At 40.1% G+C, this 23,062-nt stretch overlaps 1 protein-coding gene across 4 annotated transcripts in view; it reads left to right on the forward strand.

The window, feature by feature from the left end:
* AGAP1 (ArfGAP with GTPase domain, ankyrin repeat and PH domain 1) overlaps positions 1-23,062 on the forward strand; it is a 395,766-nt gene that overhangs the window by 152,604 nt on the left and 220,100 nt on the right. For all 4 annotated transcript variants that reach the window (XM_087731869.1, XM_087731868.1, XM_087731867.1 and 1 more), the window contains 2 exons: positions 3,319-3,460; positions 7,126-7,260. In XM_087731869.1, coding sequence (XP_087587995.1) covers positions 3,319-3,460; positions 7,126-7,260 — 277 coding nt within the window. The remainder of the gene's footprint in view (positions 1-3,318; positions 3,461-7,125; positions 7,261-23,062) is intronic.

Genomic DNA, 23,062 nt, shown 5'->3' on the forward strand with positions numbered 1-23,062 from the left:
CTCCACTATTGCTTGTTAGCTGCAGGAGGATTAGAGCATGGGGGAAGGTGCCTGGACAAAGGAGAAGAGAAAGGAGGTGGAGGAAATGGAGACCAAGAGAGACATCCTGGAAGGAAGTTAAAATGAAAACAAAAAATTAGTGTCACTGATACATCTGCATCCGTGTGAGGCATGAGCCTAAAAGAAGTGCTCTGTTTCAGGCTGTGAATAATTTGGCTGAAGTACACAACAGTTTCCAGGCCCCAATGCTTAGAGAACATTCACTGGTAGAAAAACATAAATACTGGAGTTGTAAAGGTACACATAGCAATCTAAATATTTTTGTATCTGAAGAATTGGCTTTGCAGAGTTCATTTGAACTAGCTGCAAACTAATGAACAGACACAGTGTTTTGCTTTTGATCTATGCTAGGTAAATTTGGGGGTTTTAATTACTGTTGTCGCTGAGATTTGTTCTTCAGCAAATAACAAGTATCCAAAGGTTTAAGGTGTTAGTGCTTATTTTATTTCTCGGAAGACGTGTTTCACATGTAAATTATCTTTGGATTTTTTGGGTATAATTTCAAGTTGCATCTATATTCAAGATCTTTAATCTGTTTATTAATTCCTGGAATAAAAAGTTTACTCCTGGATTCATGAATATTTATAACTATAATGAAAATGGAATACTATCAGAAGAAAAATGCTTACCTCCCCCTGTTAGCTTATGATCTAGAAAGGGTTAAGGTTCTGCTTTTTGCTACAGCACAGTATATTTTTGTGGATAGTTGGGATAGAATTACGACTTCAATAAGTAATGAGCTGAACTGTGGTCTTTCTGGCACTCAGGGGCACAGGGTCAGGAGAGTTCCAGGTGACGGCTTCTTTGCTTCAGTGCACAGAAGGCTGCAGCTCGGGTCTCAGTTCACCGTCCCCTTTTTTTGGCAGGAAGGGAGGGAAAATGAACTCACCTGAAGACTCACTTTCTGGATCTGTGGTCTCGTTTATCTAACATAAGCTTGTCTGAAGATGAAAATAATTAAAAAATAGCTCGTTTTGTAGAACAAGGAGGTGGTGAGATGCACTAGCTGATGCTGCTTCAGTCTTGCCACTAAGTTTGTGAATATTGACCATTTCTTTTGCTCACCAGGTTTGATTTTACTCCTGCTGTAATGTTACAAATGTAGTGGCCTCCTATTGTAAAACCCAATTAACATAACTGAGCTATAATGAGCTGTCGTGCTATTTTTTTTTCAAATTTAGAACTTTGGTTTACAGTTTGATTTTGTTTGGACTTATCTTGAACAAACAAATCGGCTCAGTCACAGCAGTAAGTCTGAAGATGGGTTAGTATATCAGCAGCTGAGCTATCCTTATTTCAAGCCATTCTCTGCACAGTGGCATGGATAAGACATCCTGGGTTTCCAAGCCTTGTGCATGTTTTCCAAAATTCCTTTGGTTTTTAATATCAGAGGTCTGATATCCACAAAGCTTAAACTTATTTTAGTATAAAAAGAGAAATAAGGAGTTACTGGAAATATTTTGGTCTGGAGGAACTGCATTGAATATAACCACCCTCTAGATTTTTTTTAATAATCTTCATTAGAAGGCTGCTGCTACACACTGATGAAACATAAGAAAATTTAGAGAGACTGTTAGCTTCCAAACTGATGTTTTAAGGATGTTGTAGCTGTAAGGAGGAATTCTTGGCACAATGCTGCTGAGTCCAGTCAGCGAGAACCATTTTATAATAAGACCCAAAACCAAGTCCACAGTAATGATGCTGTCTCTGGTTCCTTTGGTTAGATCTTCTGGTTTGAGTAGTTCAGATTTAATAGTGTGGTAGTTGACCTTATTCTGGCAGTAACTATGCTGTGTGTAGATAGTCCTACCCTTAACATCTAGATGATTGTCCTCCTGACTGTCTTGAAAACCTCAAAATATTTTTGGCTATTTTTACGCTGTAACCATAAGAGGCATGTTTGGTTTCAAGTACAATACAGTCATAAATCTGCACATGAACTTAAATTATTAGTGAATATGCTGTATGAAAAATAGGCAAGAAGTACTACTAGCTTCTGCTTCTGAAAAAGGAAAATTTAATGAGCTCAGCAACTTCAGTATGTAACTTCATACTGCCGGCTCTTTTTTCTTCCCTTTGCATATGCCAGCTTGGGATGCCGTACTAAAAGCTAAGATTGTGTGAATCTACAAACTACTGATTGAAGCAGTTTAAATGCTTCAAGAGCAGAAACAAAACTGTAAGAGTTGGTGGCGCTGAAATAAGAGCTTACAAACCTAGGCCAGTCTCATAAAACTCAGCAAAATGTATATAAACGTTTCCCAAATGAACCTTCTTGCAGCTCTGTATGTTCGGTGTGTCCCCAATCTACCTGGCATACTGTAGTAGTAATATAATGAAAAGCATGAATGCTGATGGCTGAAACTTGTTTCCATTGGTCTAAATTTGGGTAGGAATGGAGTCACTTAGGGAAAAATAAAGGCAGTGAGGTAAGCTTAACTTGTCTTTTTTTGATGTTTTATATGCTTATTGTTGCGTTAAATGTGTTTCAACAACCTTACTTCACTCGTGAGTTAAAACTTTTTCACTTGCATGGTCACTTAAGCAGCACCTTGCCTTGGCCTGTGTATGCACATGTCTTGTAGCAGATGAGTGATGCCAAGAGAGAATAATTCGCTTTCACACTGAAGGCTGAACAAGACATTGGGTACTGTTTGCTCAGTTAGAGTGTCTGAATAGCGAAGAATTGGAAATTTTAAATTAATGCTTTTGGTTATTGATCAAGATGTGAGAATTACTAGCAATGCTTGTAAAACCACAACCGTAATACTTGCCCTGGCATTAACGGAAACGTTAGCATACATGCATGTAAAGCACAGGGTGGGGAATTAACACGCTAAATGGGGCACTCAGATGCTTAGAGATCAGTGTTAGTAATTTAAAATTCAGAAATCTGAGGCTGCAATGTTTTCTTTTTCTGTGATTCAAAACCAATGTACACTGATAGTATTTGAGCTTGTATATCATATACCAGCGAAGAAGAGATGCAGTTGCGAGTGTGGGGAAAAACCTTTGTGTATACAAGATCCCCATCACTTGCGGAGTGATGAATGTTGGTTCCTCATTTTAGAAATGATATGCCACTTTTAAGGCCTTGGTTATTGTCACTAACAAAGTTTCTCTGATGTGTATTTCCCTCCAAGTAAGGCAAGAATGTTTCGGTTTTTTGTTTGTTTGTTTGTTTGTTTTTTTTTTCTTCTCCTGTTTTCCTCTTCACTGCTTTTCTCATAGGATGCCTTTTCCATTTTTATTCTGCAGTTTGCCATGTGGGTGGATGCTGTTATATTTGTCTTCAGCTTGGAAGATGAAATTAGCTTCCAGACGGTCTACCACTACTACAGCCGTATGGCTAACTATCGTAACACTAGTGAAATTCCAATGGTACTAGTGGGAACCCAGGGTAAGTGCAGCCTTGATTTATGAGTGGATTTCTGTGACCGTATAGACTGTTCCAAGCTGGCAAAGCCATGTCCTGTCTTTTCCTCTCTCTTTTATCAGCACTGCCACTCATCTGATGATGAGAGCTTATGGATAAACTGCCAGTTAATCAGCAGGGCGGTGCTCTGCCATCTGGGCTTCCTTGGCTGGCTTGCTACAGGGCCGTGGCCTTGCAAGGACTGGTTTGAGACGGGAGACAAATGTCTGTGCAGCACCCTTGGGAAATGGAGTGTAGCACTTCAGCAGTGATGACTTTAGAAGAATATTTAAAAAAATATTTTCAATACTTGCCAGTCATGGTGGTTTTCTTGATCAGCAGAGAGATGCTAATGTTCAATCTGGGCAAGTGAACCAGTTGTGTAACAAGGTTCTGAAGTGAGACCAGTTTCCTTTAGCTTGGCAGTCTAGAATTGATGAATACCTTGGCATTCCTAGGAGGCAGATGGGTCAGGGATCGAAAACCTTCAACACTGTGTTAAGAAACAGAACTGAACTGTGCCCCTTGTGCAGTCTCTCAGGTATACCATTCTTCAAACCAAATGGAAATGGAGCGTTTAGCCTCCTGAAACAAACCCCCACAATTCTGTTTTTCCGACACCACTTCTGGAGCAACAGCTAGCCACAGCTATCCTATGGGGAAATGTGGCAAGGGAAAGGTACCAGCAATATTTCAGTTTCTTTTGCATCTGAGCTGGTTTTTGGATATTTCCTTCCTCGTTTTGCCAGTGCATCACATTAATGTTTCAGCGCTTTCCCATACTGCGGTTGGTTTGCTGCATGAAGTAGACACACAAGAGTTGAGGCTGCTGTGTACCTGGCCATGTAGATGTCCCTCCTGTGATAATTCTTACCAAAATGAGGAATTCCCATGTAGGTGCTGGACTTCAGACATCTTACTTTACAGAGCTGCTGTTTTGGAAGCCCAGTACAGACATTTTTGTGAGTTCCTTCATACTGAAGCATTGCTCTCAATATATTGTCAGGTTACTGCGCTGTGTTAGAGGGAGAACACGAGGGTCGCGAGTTGCTCTTGTAGGTTTGATTTTGAGCATGTTCCCTTTTAGTGGATGCCACTGTTTGTGGTGGTGTTGTAGCTTCTCATTCCTTTTTCAGCTTATTCTTTTGCCAGCCTTGTGGTCAGAGAGCGATTTGCTTTCCCCTGCCTGCCTGCAGAGCTGTGCCACCAGCACTGCCACGTGAAGGCAGGGGAAGTGTGGGCAGCATGGAAGGAGGAATCGCAACCAGGCTTTAGGCGGAAACAGATGATAAAAAATGAAAAGGGAAGTAGGTATACAAAAAGTCCTAGGGTAGCAGAAACTACAGCCAAAAAGGAGAAATGAACTGCTTTGAAGGGCCATGCTGTCAACTTAAAATTGGAGTTGAAAAAGGAGAGGGGGGGAAACGTTTCCCTGAAGGTGCTTCCCTTTCTGCACTTCTGACACTTTGGGGTATGGTTTCCTATCTCATTCTAGTTGTTACCAGAAAGGAATTTTATTTTTCAAAGTTCATTTTCTGTTGCAGCACTGATGCAAAGGGTTTGTTTTGTTGTTTTTTTTTTTTAAAATGTGCCTAAACATGGAAATACTGCCAATTCTAGGAGTACGCATCAGAAAAAAATACAGCTTTTTAACTATATTGACTGTCAAACTGTGAAGTGAAATGAAATATATGAAACATATATCCGTTAAAAATATATTTGAAATATACCTGTGTGACATCCAGCTTGTTGGCTCTGACTAGTATTCTTGAAATGAGCTGTGAAATGAAGTCTCTCCCAAAATGTTAGGACTTGCCTGATGCTTTCGGACATTCTCCTCTGCCTCGTTCTGCAGCAGGCCAGGCTGTAGCACTGAATTTGCTTCAGAAATCAAACTTCTGGAAGCTGTGGTGTTGCTTATCAATTCCTTTCTGGTTACATGTTTTCAGCGCCCTCTGCTGATTAAAAAAAACCTGCCGTTAGCTTTCCAAATAACTGCTGTTTTTATTAATCAGATCTCATGAGAAGGTAGCAGTCACATCAGCTGAGATGTGGTTGTGTTGCACCCAGAACTGAGCCTCGAATACAGCACTGCAATAGTCACTGACTTCATGCTCATGTTAAAATGACGCTTTTTTTTTTCCCTAAGAACAAAGATAGTTTTGGTACCACAGAAAGTAGTGGATTTTTAGGAAAGCTTTCTGAAATTGGTGCTTGTTGTGGTGGCTAGGTGGTAGCTGCAGAGTTTTGTAGCATAGGTTGTACTGCTGTCTTCCCTTCCAAATTTTTTTGCCACAGCTAATCAGTTACTATGATATTCCTCGGAAAAAAAAAAAAAAAGAAGTTGCTTTTTAAGATTTGTTCATGGTATTATCGCTTTATAAATAGTCAAACAATATAATCTTTGTAGAGTTCTTTGCTACAAGAGTAGCGATGAAGAAACTTCTCCTTCATGGGTTAGCAGGATTTTTTTTTTTTTCCCCCCAGTGTAAAGTTTTTTTCAGGTCCTATGGATCAGCTCTAGAAATTGCAGTTAAAAAGCGCGCGTGAAAACTAGCTCTTGCAGAGAGGTACAAAGTATTATTATTTGTTTAGAAAAATATTATTTTTATTGGCTGTGCAGTATGTTCGCACAATGTCTCATGAGTGCCTTTAAATCGAGGTTTGAGACTCAGTCATTTGCAGTGAGTTTCCTGGATCCAGTCTTGGCTGTGACTTAAAAGCCAGGTCAGCAGTGCAATCTGTGAATATATGAAAAATCTCCATTCCACGTTAAACTGGCAAGCATCTGCCTCGACCAAGGCGTAGTGTGCACCGTGCGGGCTCAAGGTTGGGGTTTAGCAGAGTGCTTTGCTTTCAGCCCAGCCTCACTACCACACTGTTGGCTCCCTGTGCCTGAGCAAAATGCAGAGAGAACTAGCCTAAAAAACGGGAAGGGCCAAAAAAAGCACACATGAGGAACTGAGGGAAGAGCTGGACTCTAGATTTTTAGCAACATGATAATTGCAGTCCTGTACAGCTTTGTCATTTCTTTTCTGCCATCATGATCTACCCCCTCCCCGCCCCCCGCCAAGTTGTCTTAGTGTTGGCTAACCTGGGTTTTTTTTAATAAAAGCATCTCTCATATGCAAATCTAACACTTTCCCCAAGTGTTGCAGTAATACCTGGTACCATTTCTGCCCCCATCCCATTATTTCTCTACTGAAAATGTTCTTGTCCTTACAAACGTGTCATGTTTTATGCTGATGAACGTTACTTCTCAGCCAGTGCTGGTATTTATAGGAGTCCTAAAAATCATTTGACATGTTTGTAGTCATCAGCCATTTGTTTTTCCAAGTATGTTTTACATCAGAGCTCATGTTCTTTCATGTGATTGTGTATATTCTGCAGTTAGTGACCTAAGTATATTTTTAAGGTAACCAAAAAGCATTTTAGTTTTTTTCCTGTTTTTTAGAATCAATCAGTATGCTGGTGATTTTAGCAACAAAGTATATAATTGGAGTGATGCGCACCCCTGGTTTTTTCTATGAATTCGAAGTGTCTCATGGTTTGTACTTAAATTCACTGCTTGGGTACTGATAATTGTAAGATGATGTTTTCGAATTATATTTAAATAGGCCTTTTTTTTTCCCCCCCTGCTGTTGCTGTAGATGCTATTAGTTCCAGTAATCCACGTGTCATAGATGATGCCAGAGCGAGGAAGTTATCAAATGATCTCAAGAGATGCACTTACTACGAAACCTGTGCTACTTACGGACTCAATGTGGAGAGAGTCTTCCAAGACGGTAAAGATTACTTTTTTCATCCAGCATATCACACAATATTGTAGCTGTTTTTTTAAATAACCACTGATGTCTGATTGCTCAGGTACTTGGCCTGTTTTGCAAGTGTTCGTTAATGTTTAGTGAAAGAAAATGCTCAGTTTTCAAGATTTATTTTATTATACTGTCTCAAGCGAAGTAGAGGCTTCATTATGCTGAACATGGCATGTGCATGGTGGTGTGTTCTCTACCAGCACCTTTCGTCTTAAGCATCTTAAGCTACTTTATTTAGTCTTCATTTATTTTTCAGTTTTCTTCGGTGCTTGCTTTATTTTAGCAAAGTTTTCTTTGTTTTGATTTAGTGCTCACGGAGATGTTGAGAGGTTATTTGTGCAAAGTAGTTGAAAATTGTCTTGCACATTTGAGAAAGTGAGAATAAATTGAAAAAATTCATAAGAATAGGGTAATCATGAGAAGTAACTCATGGCATTCATGGAGTGTTAGAAGTTGACAGTCTTGTGGGGGTTTAGAAGTAAAGTTGGCTGCTTAAGGGTGATTTAAAACATTGTTAGCAGCAATGTTCCAGTTTGCCTTGTAGGACGTATTTGGGATCATTGTGTACCGTCTCAAAAAAAGGAATAACAAAAGTTATTCTGACCATCTGTAACTGTTTTGGAACAGTTACCCCTTGGAAGAACTTATGCGGCTGGAGAAGCGATGCTGAACTTGGTCTTTGCTGTATGAGATGGGCTTTGTGCACCCTCTAGTGGAAATTCAGCCGGGTGTCTTGGGGCTTTGCTGTCTTCTAACCATGGCTGTCTAGTGGCCGAACATGTCGGCCCTTCATCACAGCAGTTGTTCTGCATGTAAAAATCTTCTGAATTATGTTGAAATACTTCTCAGAGCTCCTTAGTTCTGGGGTTTGTGTGTGGCCAGCTTTTCGTTGCAAAGAGCTGCTGCACCGTCTGTGGTTATGTGAGACAGTGTCATATCAGTATGTATCAGAGATGAGAATGAAGACAACTAAAATAAAATAAAAAAAAAAAAAAGGCAAAACATTCCAATTTTTAAATGAAAAAAAAAAAAAAGGAAAAACATTCTAATTTTTTAAATGGAAAATACTGACGTGCACTGCACTAGGTTTAGTTCCAAATAAGGGTGTGTTTACCCATCCTGTTGGTAGGATTTCAGAGAAAAGCATTTAAAGCTATATCATTGTGCTTTGCTCACTGTTTTCACTGGAACTAGTTGCAGAAATTACTGTTTTGACTGCCTAGATTTTCTATTTTGAATATGAGTTTCAAAGAACCATTAGGGTTTTTTTTAGTACATTTATTTCTGAGTGCTAGCTATAGATAGATTTTTAATTATATATTCCAAGGCATGGTGTTTGTGGATCTTTGTACAGTGTACTTTTTTTTTTTTCTTCCCATCAGGGACCTTTTGAGGGAAGTCTCTTGGCAAAAAGCTAGCATGATAAACTTGTAAGCTTCCAGGAACCTTATTTGTGTCTCTGCTAAATTTCAGTAGTAAGTAGAAAGAATTGACAAACATCTTGTGTTTGAGAAATATCAAGGTTTTGTTTTACCTACGTGGCAGTCAACCAACTATTTAATATTTGCCAACTAATAGGATTAGGAATGCTTCTGTATAAATGTGTTATAGTTGCCAGACTGGGACCAAATCCATTTCCTGATAATTTTTGCTGCTTATTTCGGCAGGAAACAAAGCAACTTCTTAACCCCATTCAATGCGGGGATGTGAATGAAGAGTGCAAGCACCTGATTAAATGACTTGGTTTGTGCAACGCTAGGACGTTCAGGTTCAATGTTAGCTTAAGAATGTCTTTTAGTGGCTTCTTCAGAGAGTCCATATAGTCCATATGCAGACCTCTGAAAGGTAAGGGGTAGAAGTGCAGAAGTTTGAAGAAAGCATCTAAATTATCTTTCTTCTAGAAAAAGGATGTGAAATATCATTGTAACGTACATCGGCAGTCTCACTCACCAGGAGATAAGTGGTATGTTGGGGAAGGCTGTCACTTGGCACCAGCCAGCGCTGTAGGTGCTGGCTATTTCACATGTGCTTTAATGACCATTAACACTGTGAAAGCTTTTGACTGATGACAATAACTTTGCATTTTTTACTTTTTGGGCAAAGAACATCTTTGGTGAAATTGTATTCAATAGGAAATAGAAGCTAGTATGATGAAATGTACGCTAGTTTTACACACACACACTCCAATTTTGTTCCAACTTTATTGTATGGTGATAGGCATGGAATATAAAATGTACACAACCACACCTGATGTGATTTTACTAAAATTTCCCACAGTGGCTTGTGACTTGGCATCGCTGGCACATCAACTGTAGAACATTTTAGTGTTTTGTGAGTCCGACTGTGTGTAGCCAGTCTGTTACCTTGCTGGCTTCTGCTTAGTATCACATCTTCTCTGAAGCTGCTGTTACACTGGAGTGGCTCTTCCTCATCTTCTGCTGAAAGAATCAGGCCCCCTCTTCAGCAAGGGAGCCAAAGATCTGCCTGGCTGCATGTCTTGGACACCATACTTATGGTTTAATTTTGGTTTTTCGTTTGGTTTTTGTTTGTTTGTTTGTTTGTTTTGGTTTGGTTTTTTTGTGTGGGTGTTTTTGTTTGTTTGGGTTTGGTTTTTGTTTTTTTTTTTTTAAATGCAGGTGAATTCTCCTGTACAACTCTTGAGGGACTGTCTGTTTGGTCCCCCTCAAGGGACTTTTGAGCCCTATTTGCTCAAAGGCAAGCAGCACGCAGCATTGGTTAATAACTTCTCTTTGTGTTCAGATCCTCTCCAGAATAAATGGAGCTGATTAACCAACATTAGAAAGCCTAGTCTGACTTTAAAAAACACTTCTTGATGTAAATACTGTCAATGAACAAGGAAAAGAAGGGATGAGGGGTGGAGGGACAGGCTAAGTAGAGGTCTTCACATAGTATGCTCTTAAGCATTTCATATTATTTTGAGGAAACCCTGAGTCAGTGCCAGCAGCCTTCATAAATTAACTGCGTTTTTCAGCAAACTTGAAAGGGGTAAAGACCAATTATTGCATTCCATTAATAGATGAATGGGTAAGACAGGTTTTTTTATTGTTTGTAGCTAAGGAAGAGTAGTTGTTGACAAGTTAGTAGCTGTATGCAAGCCATGGAGCTACTATACCTATTAAGTCTGCTGTGTATTGAAATTGTTTCTAGACTTTGCTCCCAGCTGGATGGGTATCTGTTTTTGGGATTTAGGTATAGGTTTTAATCACTATTTATTATATTCCCAGGTAGGTAATGCTTGGTGTTCAGTTGCTCCAAATGTTTGCTTTGATAGGTCTGTTGAGGGTATTTCAGTATGTTGACCAAGGTCCCACAGCTTTTGCTGGCTTGTAACTTTGATGAACGCTTCACTTCTTTTACATTTTTAGGATAATGTTGATTGCAATGGGTGGTGGTTTTTTTCCCTTTTTTTCTTTTTGAAAATGTAGATATCGTAGCAGATGCAGTGAGCGAGATTGGGTTTGGTTTAGTCATGTTAGCCTTAGTGCTCTCACTTTGCCTGCAACAGCTCCTGTTTTCATCAAGTCAAACACTATGCAATGGTTTGCATCAGCTGTGATTTACGTATATAGTTTGTGGTCCACATGCACTCTGTTCTTCCTCTCCCTCTTCTCTTTTTCAGGAAGTTTGAATTGCCAGTGTGTTGGTAAATCTGAATCTGTCTGTGAACTGCCAATATCCAAACCCACATCTGTTACCAGTCCTAGTTACAGCAGACTTTAACATAACAATTAGTAGTTTTGTTATAAATGGTGCTGTTTTACAAGCTTTTTCTAAAATCTAGTTTCTTGTTTCTGTTTTCTGCCTTGATGTGATGTGGAAATGCCTTGATGTGATGTATCTTTTGGATGAAGAAAATGGAAATGGCATTGAAGGGTGTTTTACTCACTTCTTCATTGGAAAAACATTAGAAATTAAATTTCTAATTTTTGCCCCTGCAACCACCCACTGAACTCTGGTAGTGGTCATCTATTATGACTTTTGTCTTTTAGAACTCATTTCCTGTTTTCCCCAGTTGAAGGGTAGAATAATTTAACTTGCATGGTTGTTATTATGGAAATGGTGCTTTATGCTTTAGTTAAATCCAAACACGTTGTTTACAATGCTTCGTTACGGTTGTAAGATCACTATTGCTTGTGACAGAGTAGGATCATACTTTTGTAACACAAACACTGCTTTACAGTAATATTTCACTTTTGACTGTAGAAACCTTTTATGAACGCTGATGCATAATTAGTGTACATCTGTGTATTTTTAGATAACTGTTCCTTAATGTTTTAAGAAGCTGAAAACCATGATTTGTAAACAGCAGTTGTCAGGATGGTGGTTCTTAGTCCTTTGAAATGTGTGTATGATGAGTTGCTTGTTTTCCCATACCTTAATAATAATTTACAAATTAAACTGCTTCGATAGTGTGATAGAGCTTGTAATTTCCTAAGTGTGGTAAGTATTCAGGCATCCTGTGATGTGGCAATCGGCTGTTTCATGTAAAAGTTTGTACTCTAAAGTGAAGCAGGATTTTGAACATTTTAGACGGGTGTTTTTTAATCTTCAGCATTGTCTCATGTGGGTCTAATCGCTGATGCTGTTTGAAGTCGGAGCTGCACAAGCAGGCCCTGAATTTCAGACCGAAATAGAAAAGAAAAATTCCAGGTTCTATGGGATTAGCCTAATGACCTGCCCAGCAATGGAGGATAACAAATTCTTTTTTAGCTTTTGATATTTGGAATTGGGAATTGTCAGACAGGAGAATTAAGTTTTAAAAATAAGATCAAATGCTAATAAGATACATTTTACTTCAGATTTCCCAATTAAGAATTAGGTTGGGTTTTTTTCCTGCTTATCAGAATGGATTTTATCAATGACATTGGAAATGATTATTTTAATATTTCTTGTCAGCACAGTATTGTAATGACTGTGTACTGCCCCAGGATGCCTTTTTAATGATTTTAGCCTTCTTGAATTAGCTTGATGTACCATTAATGCATAAGAATTGCTTTTATTTTTGTTCATGATGTACTCATAATTGCATGTCTTTCCCTGCTTTATGTTCAGATTTTCTTTGACCCATTTAACTGTGTGCTATGCAATTCTCTGACATCACAAAGGGAAAACAAATATTCAAATATTTAGAGGATGAAATTTTACCATCAGTGTAGCTTGCATTGCTGGGTGTGATACAAAAGAGTTTGAATCTAATTTTGATTCAGAGTTGAATCTGTTACTGTAGCTTAGCGGTTCACTTCAGCTGCACGCCTGCTAGTGATCAAAGTAGAAGATATTTATATCTTTCAGCATAAACTTTCAATGTGGAGATCCTTTATATTGCTGTGACTTACGACTGTAACTCTGTCCAGCAAAATGCTGAAAACCTAGTGGTTAGTCACGTTAGTATTGTAACTTCAAAATTTCTTAATTTTGGGGAGATTAAGCCAATCTTAAGGTCTTGCAGTCTGACCCGTTTGTGTAGATGGTAGGAATACATAGAACTGTATTTCTTTTATGTATGTGTATATACATATATATTTTTGTGTGTGTATATATATTACTGATGAACCTTTTTGGAAAGGGGTTTCTGCAACGTCAAAGTTTAGAGCCTCCTTGTTAAGGTACTGTTGGACCAACCAGATTCTGTGAAAAAGCATTTGGTGGCAGTTTCCTGATGCAACTTATTTGTCTCAGATACCATGGATGGCATTGCTGCTGCCATGTTTGTCTTAGGAAAAATGCATTGATTAGGGTTAGGGTTTATTTAGGGTTGGGGTTTAGTTTTTAGTACTTTGACACGTGTCCTAAACAAGGAAGAAGGTGAAAGCTCAAATACCCCATTCTCTTGTGCATGTGGTAGGATGTATGTACCTGTTACATGAGCTGTCAAACACAGATTTGAGAGGTTTTATCTTGTATGGATGGCTGTAACGCACAAATTTTGAAATAAAAATGCCCAAAATAGCAATAAACCTGTGAATATTGAGGCAGGAGCTACAGGTATACAATGGCAGAGGCCATTGCTGCCTCACAATTTGGACCTTTAACGCTGGTGCTGTGCTGCTGTTGTTCATTTTGGATGTTTTATTTGTAAATTAAACTAATCTTTTATTATGGAATGTGTCTGTTGTGTGTAAACATTTACCAGAAATATTTTATTTCCAAATCCAAATAATATTTCTAATGTTATGTTGAACAACTGTGTCTAAAAGGGGGGGGAAGGGGAGGGGTACCTTGAAGTACAAATTCTCCATTAAGGGCTGGAAGATGACAAATTAATCCTCATACAGCCGGATTGCGGGGAAAGGCTGTCACTTGCTATCAGGATTATCAAGTCAGCTTTTATAGATGTGTTTTCATTAGGAAATGTTAATCAGTCTAATGGGAAGTAAATAAAGTCTCAGTCCTATTCTGCTGACAGCTACTTTATTTCGGAAGAGGCAGTGTTCACTCTTACACTAGATATGGCCCAGAGGCTTCTTCAGTTTGGGAGTGGGCGGCTGGGGCAGTGGGGAGCCCAGTGCGGCGCAGAGCTGGGGAGCGGGTCCTCTGGCTCCTGGGATTCCTTTGGTTTCGGCAAGGCGCAGCGGTGACCTTTGGGAGAGCGCTCACGGCTGTGGCGCGGCGACGTGCCGCTCTGATTACTCATTACTTAGGCTAGTCAAAGATGGACTGGATCAGCCTGGTAAAACTTGGACACGCTCCTCTGTGCTGCAGCAATACTGGGAAACAACTAACTGGTGGTTACGTCTAGATATTTCTATTTGCTAGGTCTAGATATTTGTATTTCGGTCTTTTTTTTAAGAAGGAGAAATAAAAGGGATGTAATTTATGTCCTTAGTACTACGGCTTAGCCTGGAGCAACAAACCCTCAGACCGCGTTCATTTTAAGCACCAATTGGTGTGTAAATGAACATAAAATTAACGCGGTAATGCAACGTTTCAATGTAAATGAAGCGCGGCAGAAACCGGCGGCGGGAGCTGGGTGCCGGCAGCGGCGCCTGCGCCCCCGCCTTCCGCAGCGGCCGCCAGGGGGCGCCGCAGCTGCGGCCGCGGGGCGGGGGGGGCAGCACCCGGCGCGAGCGGCCGGTGCTGGCGGCGGCCGCAGCCCCCGCGCCCGCCCGGCGGACGCCGAACCTTCCCGCCCGCCCCTCCCTCCCTCCCTCCCTCCTCCCCGGAGGCCTGCAGCCGCTCCCCCAGTGCCTCTCCTCGCCGTCAGCCCCTTTCCGCCCGCGAAAGGCCCGTGCCGGAGGGCCCGGGCGGCGGCCGGTGTCCTCCAGGCTGAGAACTTGGGGTAATGAGCTTCGTAATTCGTTAGCGCCGCTCATTAGCTGGCCGGAGGCACTCGCCAGCAGCCTGGCTGCGTGCGCCGACGCGGTGCCCTGCAGTTCACGGGGCGGTGAGGTTACCTGAAGCAGTTACGGACTCGGATTTTATCTCCCTGTGTGGACAACACGCTGGATTTGAGGAATGACGTTGTCAGCTGAGGCCTTGCTCCGTCACCAGCTTCGTTCCTGACGCTGGTGGGCGGTGTTTCGAGGCTTGGTCATTGCTCTTAAATCTTAATATCAGTGACGTTTAACCTGTTGGTGTTCAAAAGTTCCCGAATTCCAATTTTTCTTCATTCCATGTGGGAGAAATATTTTTTTAGATGCCTCATGTGCTTACTGATGTTAAAAAAAAAAAATTAAAAAGAACCACCCATATCCTTTCATGGCAGTAGGACTTTAGGTCCAAATGCAGTGGAACAGCCCTTTCCAAGACCTTTCGCTTGCTGGAGGATGTGCCTCTTGGGTTTGCTGTCCGTCTCTCCAGGAACGTGCCATAGCCGAGCACAGAGGTGGTGATTCTCTACTTGGGTAAATTCTTTACTTGAATGCCACCGTGTGGTATTCTTTCTTCTCCTATTTTGTATTGCTTGGGGAAGATACTGCAAAATTTTAATAGGTGTTAATATATCTTAAAACCATCTTTAGAGAATTTTCTTCTGAGCTTTGTAGAACTGAATCAGAAAATTCAAAGGATTTAGTAACGGAAGTCGGTAGAAAAAAAGATATAAATACACAGATCTGATATGCCTTGTCTTGCAAAGTCTGTTTCTACATACATTATACGCTGAACTTTGATGTTATTTTAGTACGCAACTTTGCCCTTACTCCTACCTGCCCATAACTCTTACACACCATTAATAACTAAGAAGATTTAGTTTGTGCAGTTCTGGAAACAAGAATTTCACTTCATTGGTGCTTTTGTGGTGGCTCCTTTTATGTCTCTACAGAATATCTCCACGGACATACTGATTTCCATTTAATCTTTCAGACCCATACCGTTAGATGGCATGCTCTCCACCAGTTCTGATACCATACATCAGACTTTACATTGTTATGGGAGGGTTCCATGTTAGTCGGTAGGAGGAAGACTTCCATATCTGAAGTCAATATTGTATAGAAAGTCTCGAGATGAGCTCTACCAATTGAGCACTTCCTGGAGAAACAGCAAGAGCGTGAAGAAGTCTTCATGCTGGGGAGCAGTTAGCATCAGCAGGACCAGCCTGGAAAATGGCAGGTATTTGTGCAAGCAGTGTAACAAACTATACTGGAGCCCCCTTTTCCTTGGATTTATATTTTCTGATTGACTGAAATTCCCACTTTTTATACATTATGGTTCAAGATTTTTTTTCTGTTGTCCCTGGGGCCTTACAGGGTCTCTTTGTATGAGGTTTCCCTCATGTTTGGCAGTTGTTTGGTGTTACAGCCATACTGTTTGTTGGGACTCTCCCTTTGCCTGGTTGCCACTTCTCATGAAAATTGCAGGGACTTTTCAGGCTTTGGGGACTTTGAGACTTGTACTGCTCCATCAGATTTCTTCAAATCTGCACCCAGATTCAAAAGCGAGTGGAGGAAAGAAGAGAAAGAGATCTTCCAATGACATGTCTGCAGCCATTTTTCTCATTCTTAGAATTAAATAATGGGATGAGGAGGTATAGTCCAGGGTATGGCATTTAAGAAGTGCTGTAATTTGTACAGAGGAGTCAAATGATGTAGTGTTGATACAAGTTCCAGGAAGGTTTAGTTTTTAGCTATGGTAAGTGTGTCGTTCACTAGGTTACTTGTAGAAAAGAGTAATCTCTGCAGAACTTTCCATGTGACTTAAAAAATTTTATAGGGTTAGTTTTATCGTACTTTCTTTAAGTCTTAATTTGAAGTATATGCAGTAAGGCACATTACTTGAAACCTAGAAGAGAATGGTGATGCAGAGCTACTGATGTTATGGAGTAGGTAACAGCTGCTACATTTTCTGAAGAATACAATAAATGACTTAGTTCATCATGTGCAAATTCTTCGCTAAATGGAAACAAGAATGTTGGTATATTTCCTCAAAATATGAAAGAATAAGATTTCCAGTACTGAAGATTCAGGATTGGTCCAGCAGGTTTATATCCCTTAATGCAAACTCATAGAGAAATTCTGGGCAGGAAGCATGATAGTTGTTTGGTGGTTGCTTGCTTTTTATTGGTGATAGACCTGAGGGTGAGAGGCATAAGCAGTGCATTTTATAGGCTCATGTAAGTTGTGTTTGAGAGAGAAAATGTTCTAAGCACATTTATGGTGTGTCTTGCAAGCAATTAGGAATTATTTTCCGTTAACACCAAAAACTGAAGTGAAAACAAATTCTGGAAGAGGGAGAAAGTTTGAAAATTCTTTCTCTTTTTTTTTTAAAAAAAAAAAAAACAAACAAACCTCTGCCTTTTCTACAGCTGGTATTGTCAACTTGGAGATTTTGTTTCTGGATGTGTTTTGCCTCATCTGCATATGCATTCAGTGCCATGAATAAGATGTGATTTTTGTTATTGTCCCACCGTATTAATTTATCCTCCATCTAAAAAAAAAAAAAATTACTGTTGAACATGTATGTGTCAGTAATGTCCGTATAGACTAAATTTGAGTTTTGTGTGCTGATGTGGACATAGGCACTAATCTGAAGGACTGCGATTGTTCTTTCTCCAGAGATGGAGGTTGTGTTCAGTTTTGTAAGCATATCTGAAAAGATGACAGTATCTGCTCTGTTTTTGTTATGTGTCAAGTATCATGTCCAATCAGATAGCAATCAACTACTGCTTTTTTTAAATGCAGGGTATTGTAGATATAAGCCTCTCTGAATACATGGCTTATTTTAGTATCGTGTGGAAACATGCTTTCAATTTTTTGTACTTAGATTTTAATTTCTAATCTATTTCTGCTTTGTCATTTTACAGTCTGCGTTACGCATTTGTGTTGCTGTTGTGTTTAGTACCTTGGGAAAACAACACTGCTGCTAAATTGTCTTGCATCTTGCAGAGCCTTATTCTCAATGGAGGAAAAAAAGGAAAACCAGAATAGAAATAAGTCAGATGTCCCGTCAGCTTGACAGAGGTTGAATTATGGAAAAACATCCCTCTGCTAAATTTTATCATGCTGCAGTTCCTGGTGGAGCTGGTGACAGAAGCTGAAAAGAGCAGTGACAATTTCTGCAATTCTTTTTGAGCCAAGTGACCTGAACAGCAAACCGATTGCACAGCGAGTAACACGGTAACAGCACGGCTGCTAACAGGGCTCAGTTGCGGGGGATGTATCCAAATGTGAAGATTAAAAAAAAAAAGTAGTGCTTGGTAATATCTGTTAGTGAGATGATTCTTTAACCCTGCTTTTGCAGTGGCTAATGATGCCGTAATGGAGGGTGGCGGAGCTGACCACAAGGTTAGATAAGGGCCAAAAAGGGCTTCAGCAGAGCATGAGCTCCTTAAAGTGCCCGTTTACATTTCCTTTATTACAGCAACAACCCTTCTCTTACTTGCATCTGTTCTGTTTCGAAGAGGCCAGTCTAAACTGTGGCTCATTTGCTGCGTTTTGGGGGATAGTCTGCCTTGCTAGCAGGTCTTTGTTGCTCTTCCTGCTGCTATGCTCTTTATTATGGCACAATTGCTTAATCTGATTTTTTTTCCTTAAATTTTTATTGACAAAACTTAAAACGTATTAACACCTCTGCTGCTGCCTTACAGCATGTGTTCTGTACAGCTTGTCCAACAAGTTCTCAAATACACAGGGCAGTGTGAAATGTCTGAAGCTTGATTTCTTCAATTATTCCTAATATGTTGTCCCTTGGTCATTGGTTTAAACTGTCTTTTGTGGATTTAACTTCAAATTTTTTGGCACAAAATGACTTTGCTGGCTTAGCATTGCTGAATGAAAGAATGGGAGCTAACATGCAAGGTGTCTTGTCTCAAGACAGATGCAAGGGAATATGCCCCCTGCCCCTTGCTATAAAACTGACTGCGAGAGTAACACCAGCCTGCTCAGAGCATCACCAGCGTGTTTTGGGACACCTGGAAACAAAACCTGTGCTCAGGGTAGAAAGTAGAGGCTGTCAGAACAAAGGCAGGAGGCGATACCAGGCCTGGGGAGTCTTGTGAGGAAATCTGACTTCACCTTGAGAAGCAGCCGTGGCGTGCACTGTTCTGTTGGTGCATCGTGCCGTGGTATTTCTAACCATCCCTTCAGGTTCCAGAGAATAATTGTTGCTCTTATGTATTTGTTGTTTCTGGCATAGTGAAGCCCTCTTATCTGAGTCGTCAAACAAAAAACTCTGTCAAAATGCTGATACTACATTTATATCTCTTAGCGTGTATAACTTTTGTCTGTTCCTGGGTGTGTTTGCAGTGTATTTAGTAACATTTATTAGAGAGAATAGCTCGCTTTTTTCTCTTAGAATAAAGGGATGCTTTTGTCTGAGCTATCAAACATTTTAAACTGATGTAATAAACATAATCCTTTTGTAATGTTCTCTGTTGTGTAACAAACACATTTTAAACTTCAAAGTTTATTATTAGCATAGATTGTTCTTCAAAAGCGATTTCTGAAACGCATTGCATTGCAAATCGTTCCCTTTCAACTAATCCGTATGCATATGCAAATCCTATTGAAACTGTTTGCTTCTCTGGGATTTGCACTTGTGTATTCAGAGTTTAAAAGCTTTCATGAATGTATGGGGGTGGTGTGTGTAGTAAGCCAGAATGGGTGTGGGCATTAGTCTTCTGGATTCCTGCCTATGCCAGAAAACATCCAGCGCTGCTGCTGAGTTTTAAAAAATACATGTGGTTTTTTTTTTTTTCTCATTTGCCATGAAGTAGAGAATCCTTAAACTAATTGTATATAATTTAGTTTTGAAATTAGCATTTGATCTGATGAGGTTGCTTGCAGTGGTAAGTCCTTGGTGTTGCAGAAGGAAACTTTTGCTCATTAAAGGTGGGACATTTGCACCATTTTTGTAATGTGACTTTTGTCAGCATTAAGTGTGCAGTGAACTGTATCTGTAAAAAATATTTTTTTTTCAGTTTTGGGGAAGATGGGGTTGGCCCACGTGCTGACCAGTGAATTGCTTAACAGGTAACTTTATTTACTGCCAGACTGCTGGTGGATGGTCAGGCCTGCGAAGTCAGGGTATTTTTGAGATGCTTGTTAAGGTATATAAACCTTAGCTGGATGCAGTATTGGGCTAGAATAGCTGTTGGCATCTGGGCATCCCAAATCTTTTGCTAAGGATAAAAATATCCCTTTAACATATGGAAGTTTGTTGTCCTGTTCATATGCTTACTTTAATGATGCCTAGATTCTTGGGGTAGTGCAATCTTTAATGTATACTTTGTAAATCAATGTTGTTCACTTCTATCAAGCTCTTTTGTTTCTTTTCCTTAGTTATTTGAGTTGTGTATGTGCGTGTGCCCAAAGCAGCATGGCCAGACTCTGTCCATCGTAGGACCTAGTTAGTATTTTGTGGAAAACAGAAAATACAGCATAGTATTGTGTTATACAACTCAAAGATAAATCTGTAGAATGTAGAACTACTTTTTGAATAGCCTCTCTTTACATATTTTGGTATTTCGGTAATTTTGTCTTTTCAGAGGTAACAATCTTCCTGTGATACGTGTAGGCTTGTTTTAGCAAGGCATGCTCCATTTTGTTTTAAGAAGCAAGCTGGAAAGTTAGTTGGCAGACAGATGGGACCGTGTTACAAAAATTATCCTGACTATTAAGTGTGACTGTTGGGCACAGGGGCTCAACTAGTTTTATTAAGGGATTACGGAAACTGGGGACTCCAGCAAACTTGTTTGGTGTCAACTTGTTGCTCCCTGTGCACACCCTAGCATAAAGCATTTTGAATTTTTGGGTTAAAATACCTGTGCTGTGTTTTCTTGGCTGTTACTGCCTGCCTTAATGCTGACATGTGGTTCATGTAATGTGTGCGTCCTCTTCTTGCCAACGCCTGTGCTTGTAGTACTGCAAATGTCATGTCAATAAGCTGGCTTCCACCAGTGTTAGATTTAAAAATGTGGAGGGTATGTAAGAGATGATTGAAATTTCAAGTGTGGTACAAAAATTTTGCCTTGAAGAGCGTTCTCTTGCTCATTTGAACAGCCTAGCACCTGCGATTTGGTTGGGGGGCTGGGGTGGGGCAAGAAGTGGTTTCTTGATGGGTAGCCTGACAGTCCGCACATCTGACTTGACTTCGTTATCTGCTAATAACTGGTAACTAATGTGAAGTAGCCAAGCTGTGCAGTTTGGCCCTCAGTTTGCTGCTGTTTGGTTTTCTTTGATTTTCTTTTTTTTTTTTTTTTTTATTTATAGCCCTTGAATGAAGGTTTCCTTTAACTTCTAAAACTTCAAATGAACTTTTCAAGAAATCTTACAGAGGTAGAAACAGAAGGCAGGTTTTCTTGAGCATGTTTGTCATCCGTGTCAAGTGCTTGACAGCAAATGCTGCGTTCACTCGGGAACCTCTGTGGAGAAATGGAAAATCTTTACCAGCCATTCAGCACCAATGCCAGTACATGTGTGTTTTGCAGTTACTCAGCTGGCATTACTGCTTAACAAAAAGTCCTTGCATTGTCCAAATTATGTACAGTCTTCTCACTGGGATGAATTTCTTTCATGCCTTACATGTACATGCACGATTGAAGCCTTAATTTCCAGCAGAGCTTCTTCCAAGGAAGACAGTCATCTTTGTCCTTACCACGTCAGGGTGAGATCCAGCCATACCCGATGAGGTGAGAGTGCTGCTGGGTGCTGCTGTGGCCACGGGCACCAGGCAGAGCTGGCAGTACGCGCTGCCATAGCGCTTCTGCGTGGGCAGGAGTTGTCCCACCTTCTGAGGAAGCCACTGTGGTCCCTTTGCGGTGGGTTTAAAATCAACAACTGATGTAACTAGGCATGAAGCAGATGTGGTAGGAACATGGAAATTTGCTTTTATGTGGTGGTGATGCATTTATGATTTCTTTGTGAATTATTTGTACTTTGCTTGTGAAACAAACGTCATTTATCTTGGGTTTTAAAAGTAGTATCTAGGACTCATTCTCAGTCAAGGGATCCTCTGCTTACCTTGGAAGAAAGTAAAGCAGTGCGCTGCTGTCAGCCAGGCTTTGCAGGGTTGGTATCAACTGTAGAGAAAGCAATGCCTCGCTCAGAGCACGAGCACTGGTTGATCACCTGGGGGAGCTTCAATTCAGAAGAAGAATTATTATAAAGCTGATATAAGACTGCAAAGCTAATAGAATTTTGTTAATAAATGTATGAATACATATTCTTTTCTGTTTCGGTGTAATAGACCCCAAGATTTCTAAGCACGCAAGGTAGTGCTGTGTTGGGTACCTTCTGGAGTGTCTCACCACGTGCATGCCCTTCGGAAAGGCAGAAGATGGTTTTCAGAGTCACAAAAACAATTTTAACTTTAGAGCTTGAAGAAAAACAAACCTTTGCACTTAATGAAGCAACATTATTGGCAGATGCTGAAGAAATATTTTTTTCCATAGAAAATTGGATTTTGTGCATAAAACTTGTTAATATTAATAAAGACAGGTCATTACTGGTTTCAAGTCATATATGCAAACTCCAAGAGATGTAGTGTGTTAGCGGTGTTTCTGCTGGTGATACTTTTGTATAAAAAAAATTGTGAGAAGTAAATCAGCTTCAGTTTAGCATATATACAATTGACTTTCTCTCATCATTTATGCCTCTTCTGATGGCTGATACAGTTGCTTGTGTCTTATGCATGATAATTTACAGTCTTATGGAAAGGTATGTTTAGATTTAAGCTGTGCAATAGTGTAACTAATGAGAAATATGGGAAATTTATAGCACTTGATGATTGATTGGATAAGTACCTAGACATTAATTGAAACCTGAGGACTCCCAGCTGTCTTTCAGTTTAAAAAAAAAAAAACAAACAAGCAAAACTATTACTTCGTAGTATTAGGAAGTACTTTTCATGTTTAGGAAAACATGGTTGGAATGGAAAGGTGGGAGGCTGGTAGGGTTTTTTTGTAATTTGCCAGTGCTTGGGTAACTAGTGCGTGTCCTCTAATCACATGCAGGAACTGATTAATTTGTCCCTATAGCAGTATCACCGAGCTGCTTATTTTACAATCTCAGTGTGGCTTCAGTTGTCTTCCCCTGAGATTGTGCATTTTGTCCCTAATTCAGTACAGCAACTTGCCTGTAGTCAGTAGTTTCTGATCATCTTCCCTGTCCCTGTTTAGCAGAGAGGCACTCAGGCCTAACTGTTGTGTGACAAATTGTCTGGATAAATACTTTACATTAATCTCTCCATTAATAACGCCGTTGAACCGGTCATCTCTAAAGAGATCGCACAGCTTTCTTCTGTGCTGTCATTCTGTAAATGTACCATTCTTGCTGGAGCTTAGTCTTGTAAAAATGTCTAAATTTTCCCATTAAGT

The sequence above is a fragment of the Nipponia nippon genome, unplaced genomic scaffold (assembly GCF_047370975.1).
Source record: "Nipponia nippon isolate SJK-2023a ecotype South Korea unplaced genomic scaffold, ASM4737097v1 scaffold_5, whole genome shotgun sequence".
NCBI classification, from domain to species: Eukaryota; Metazoa; Chordata; class Aves; order Pelecaniformes; family Threskiornithidae; genus Nipponia; species Nipponia nippon.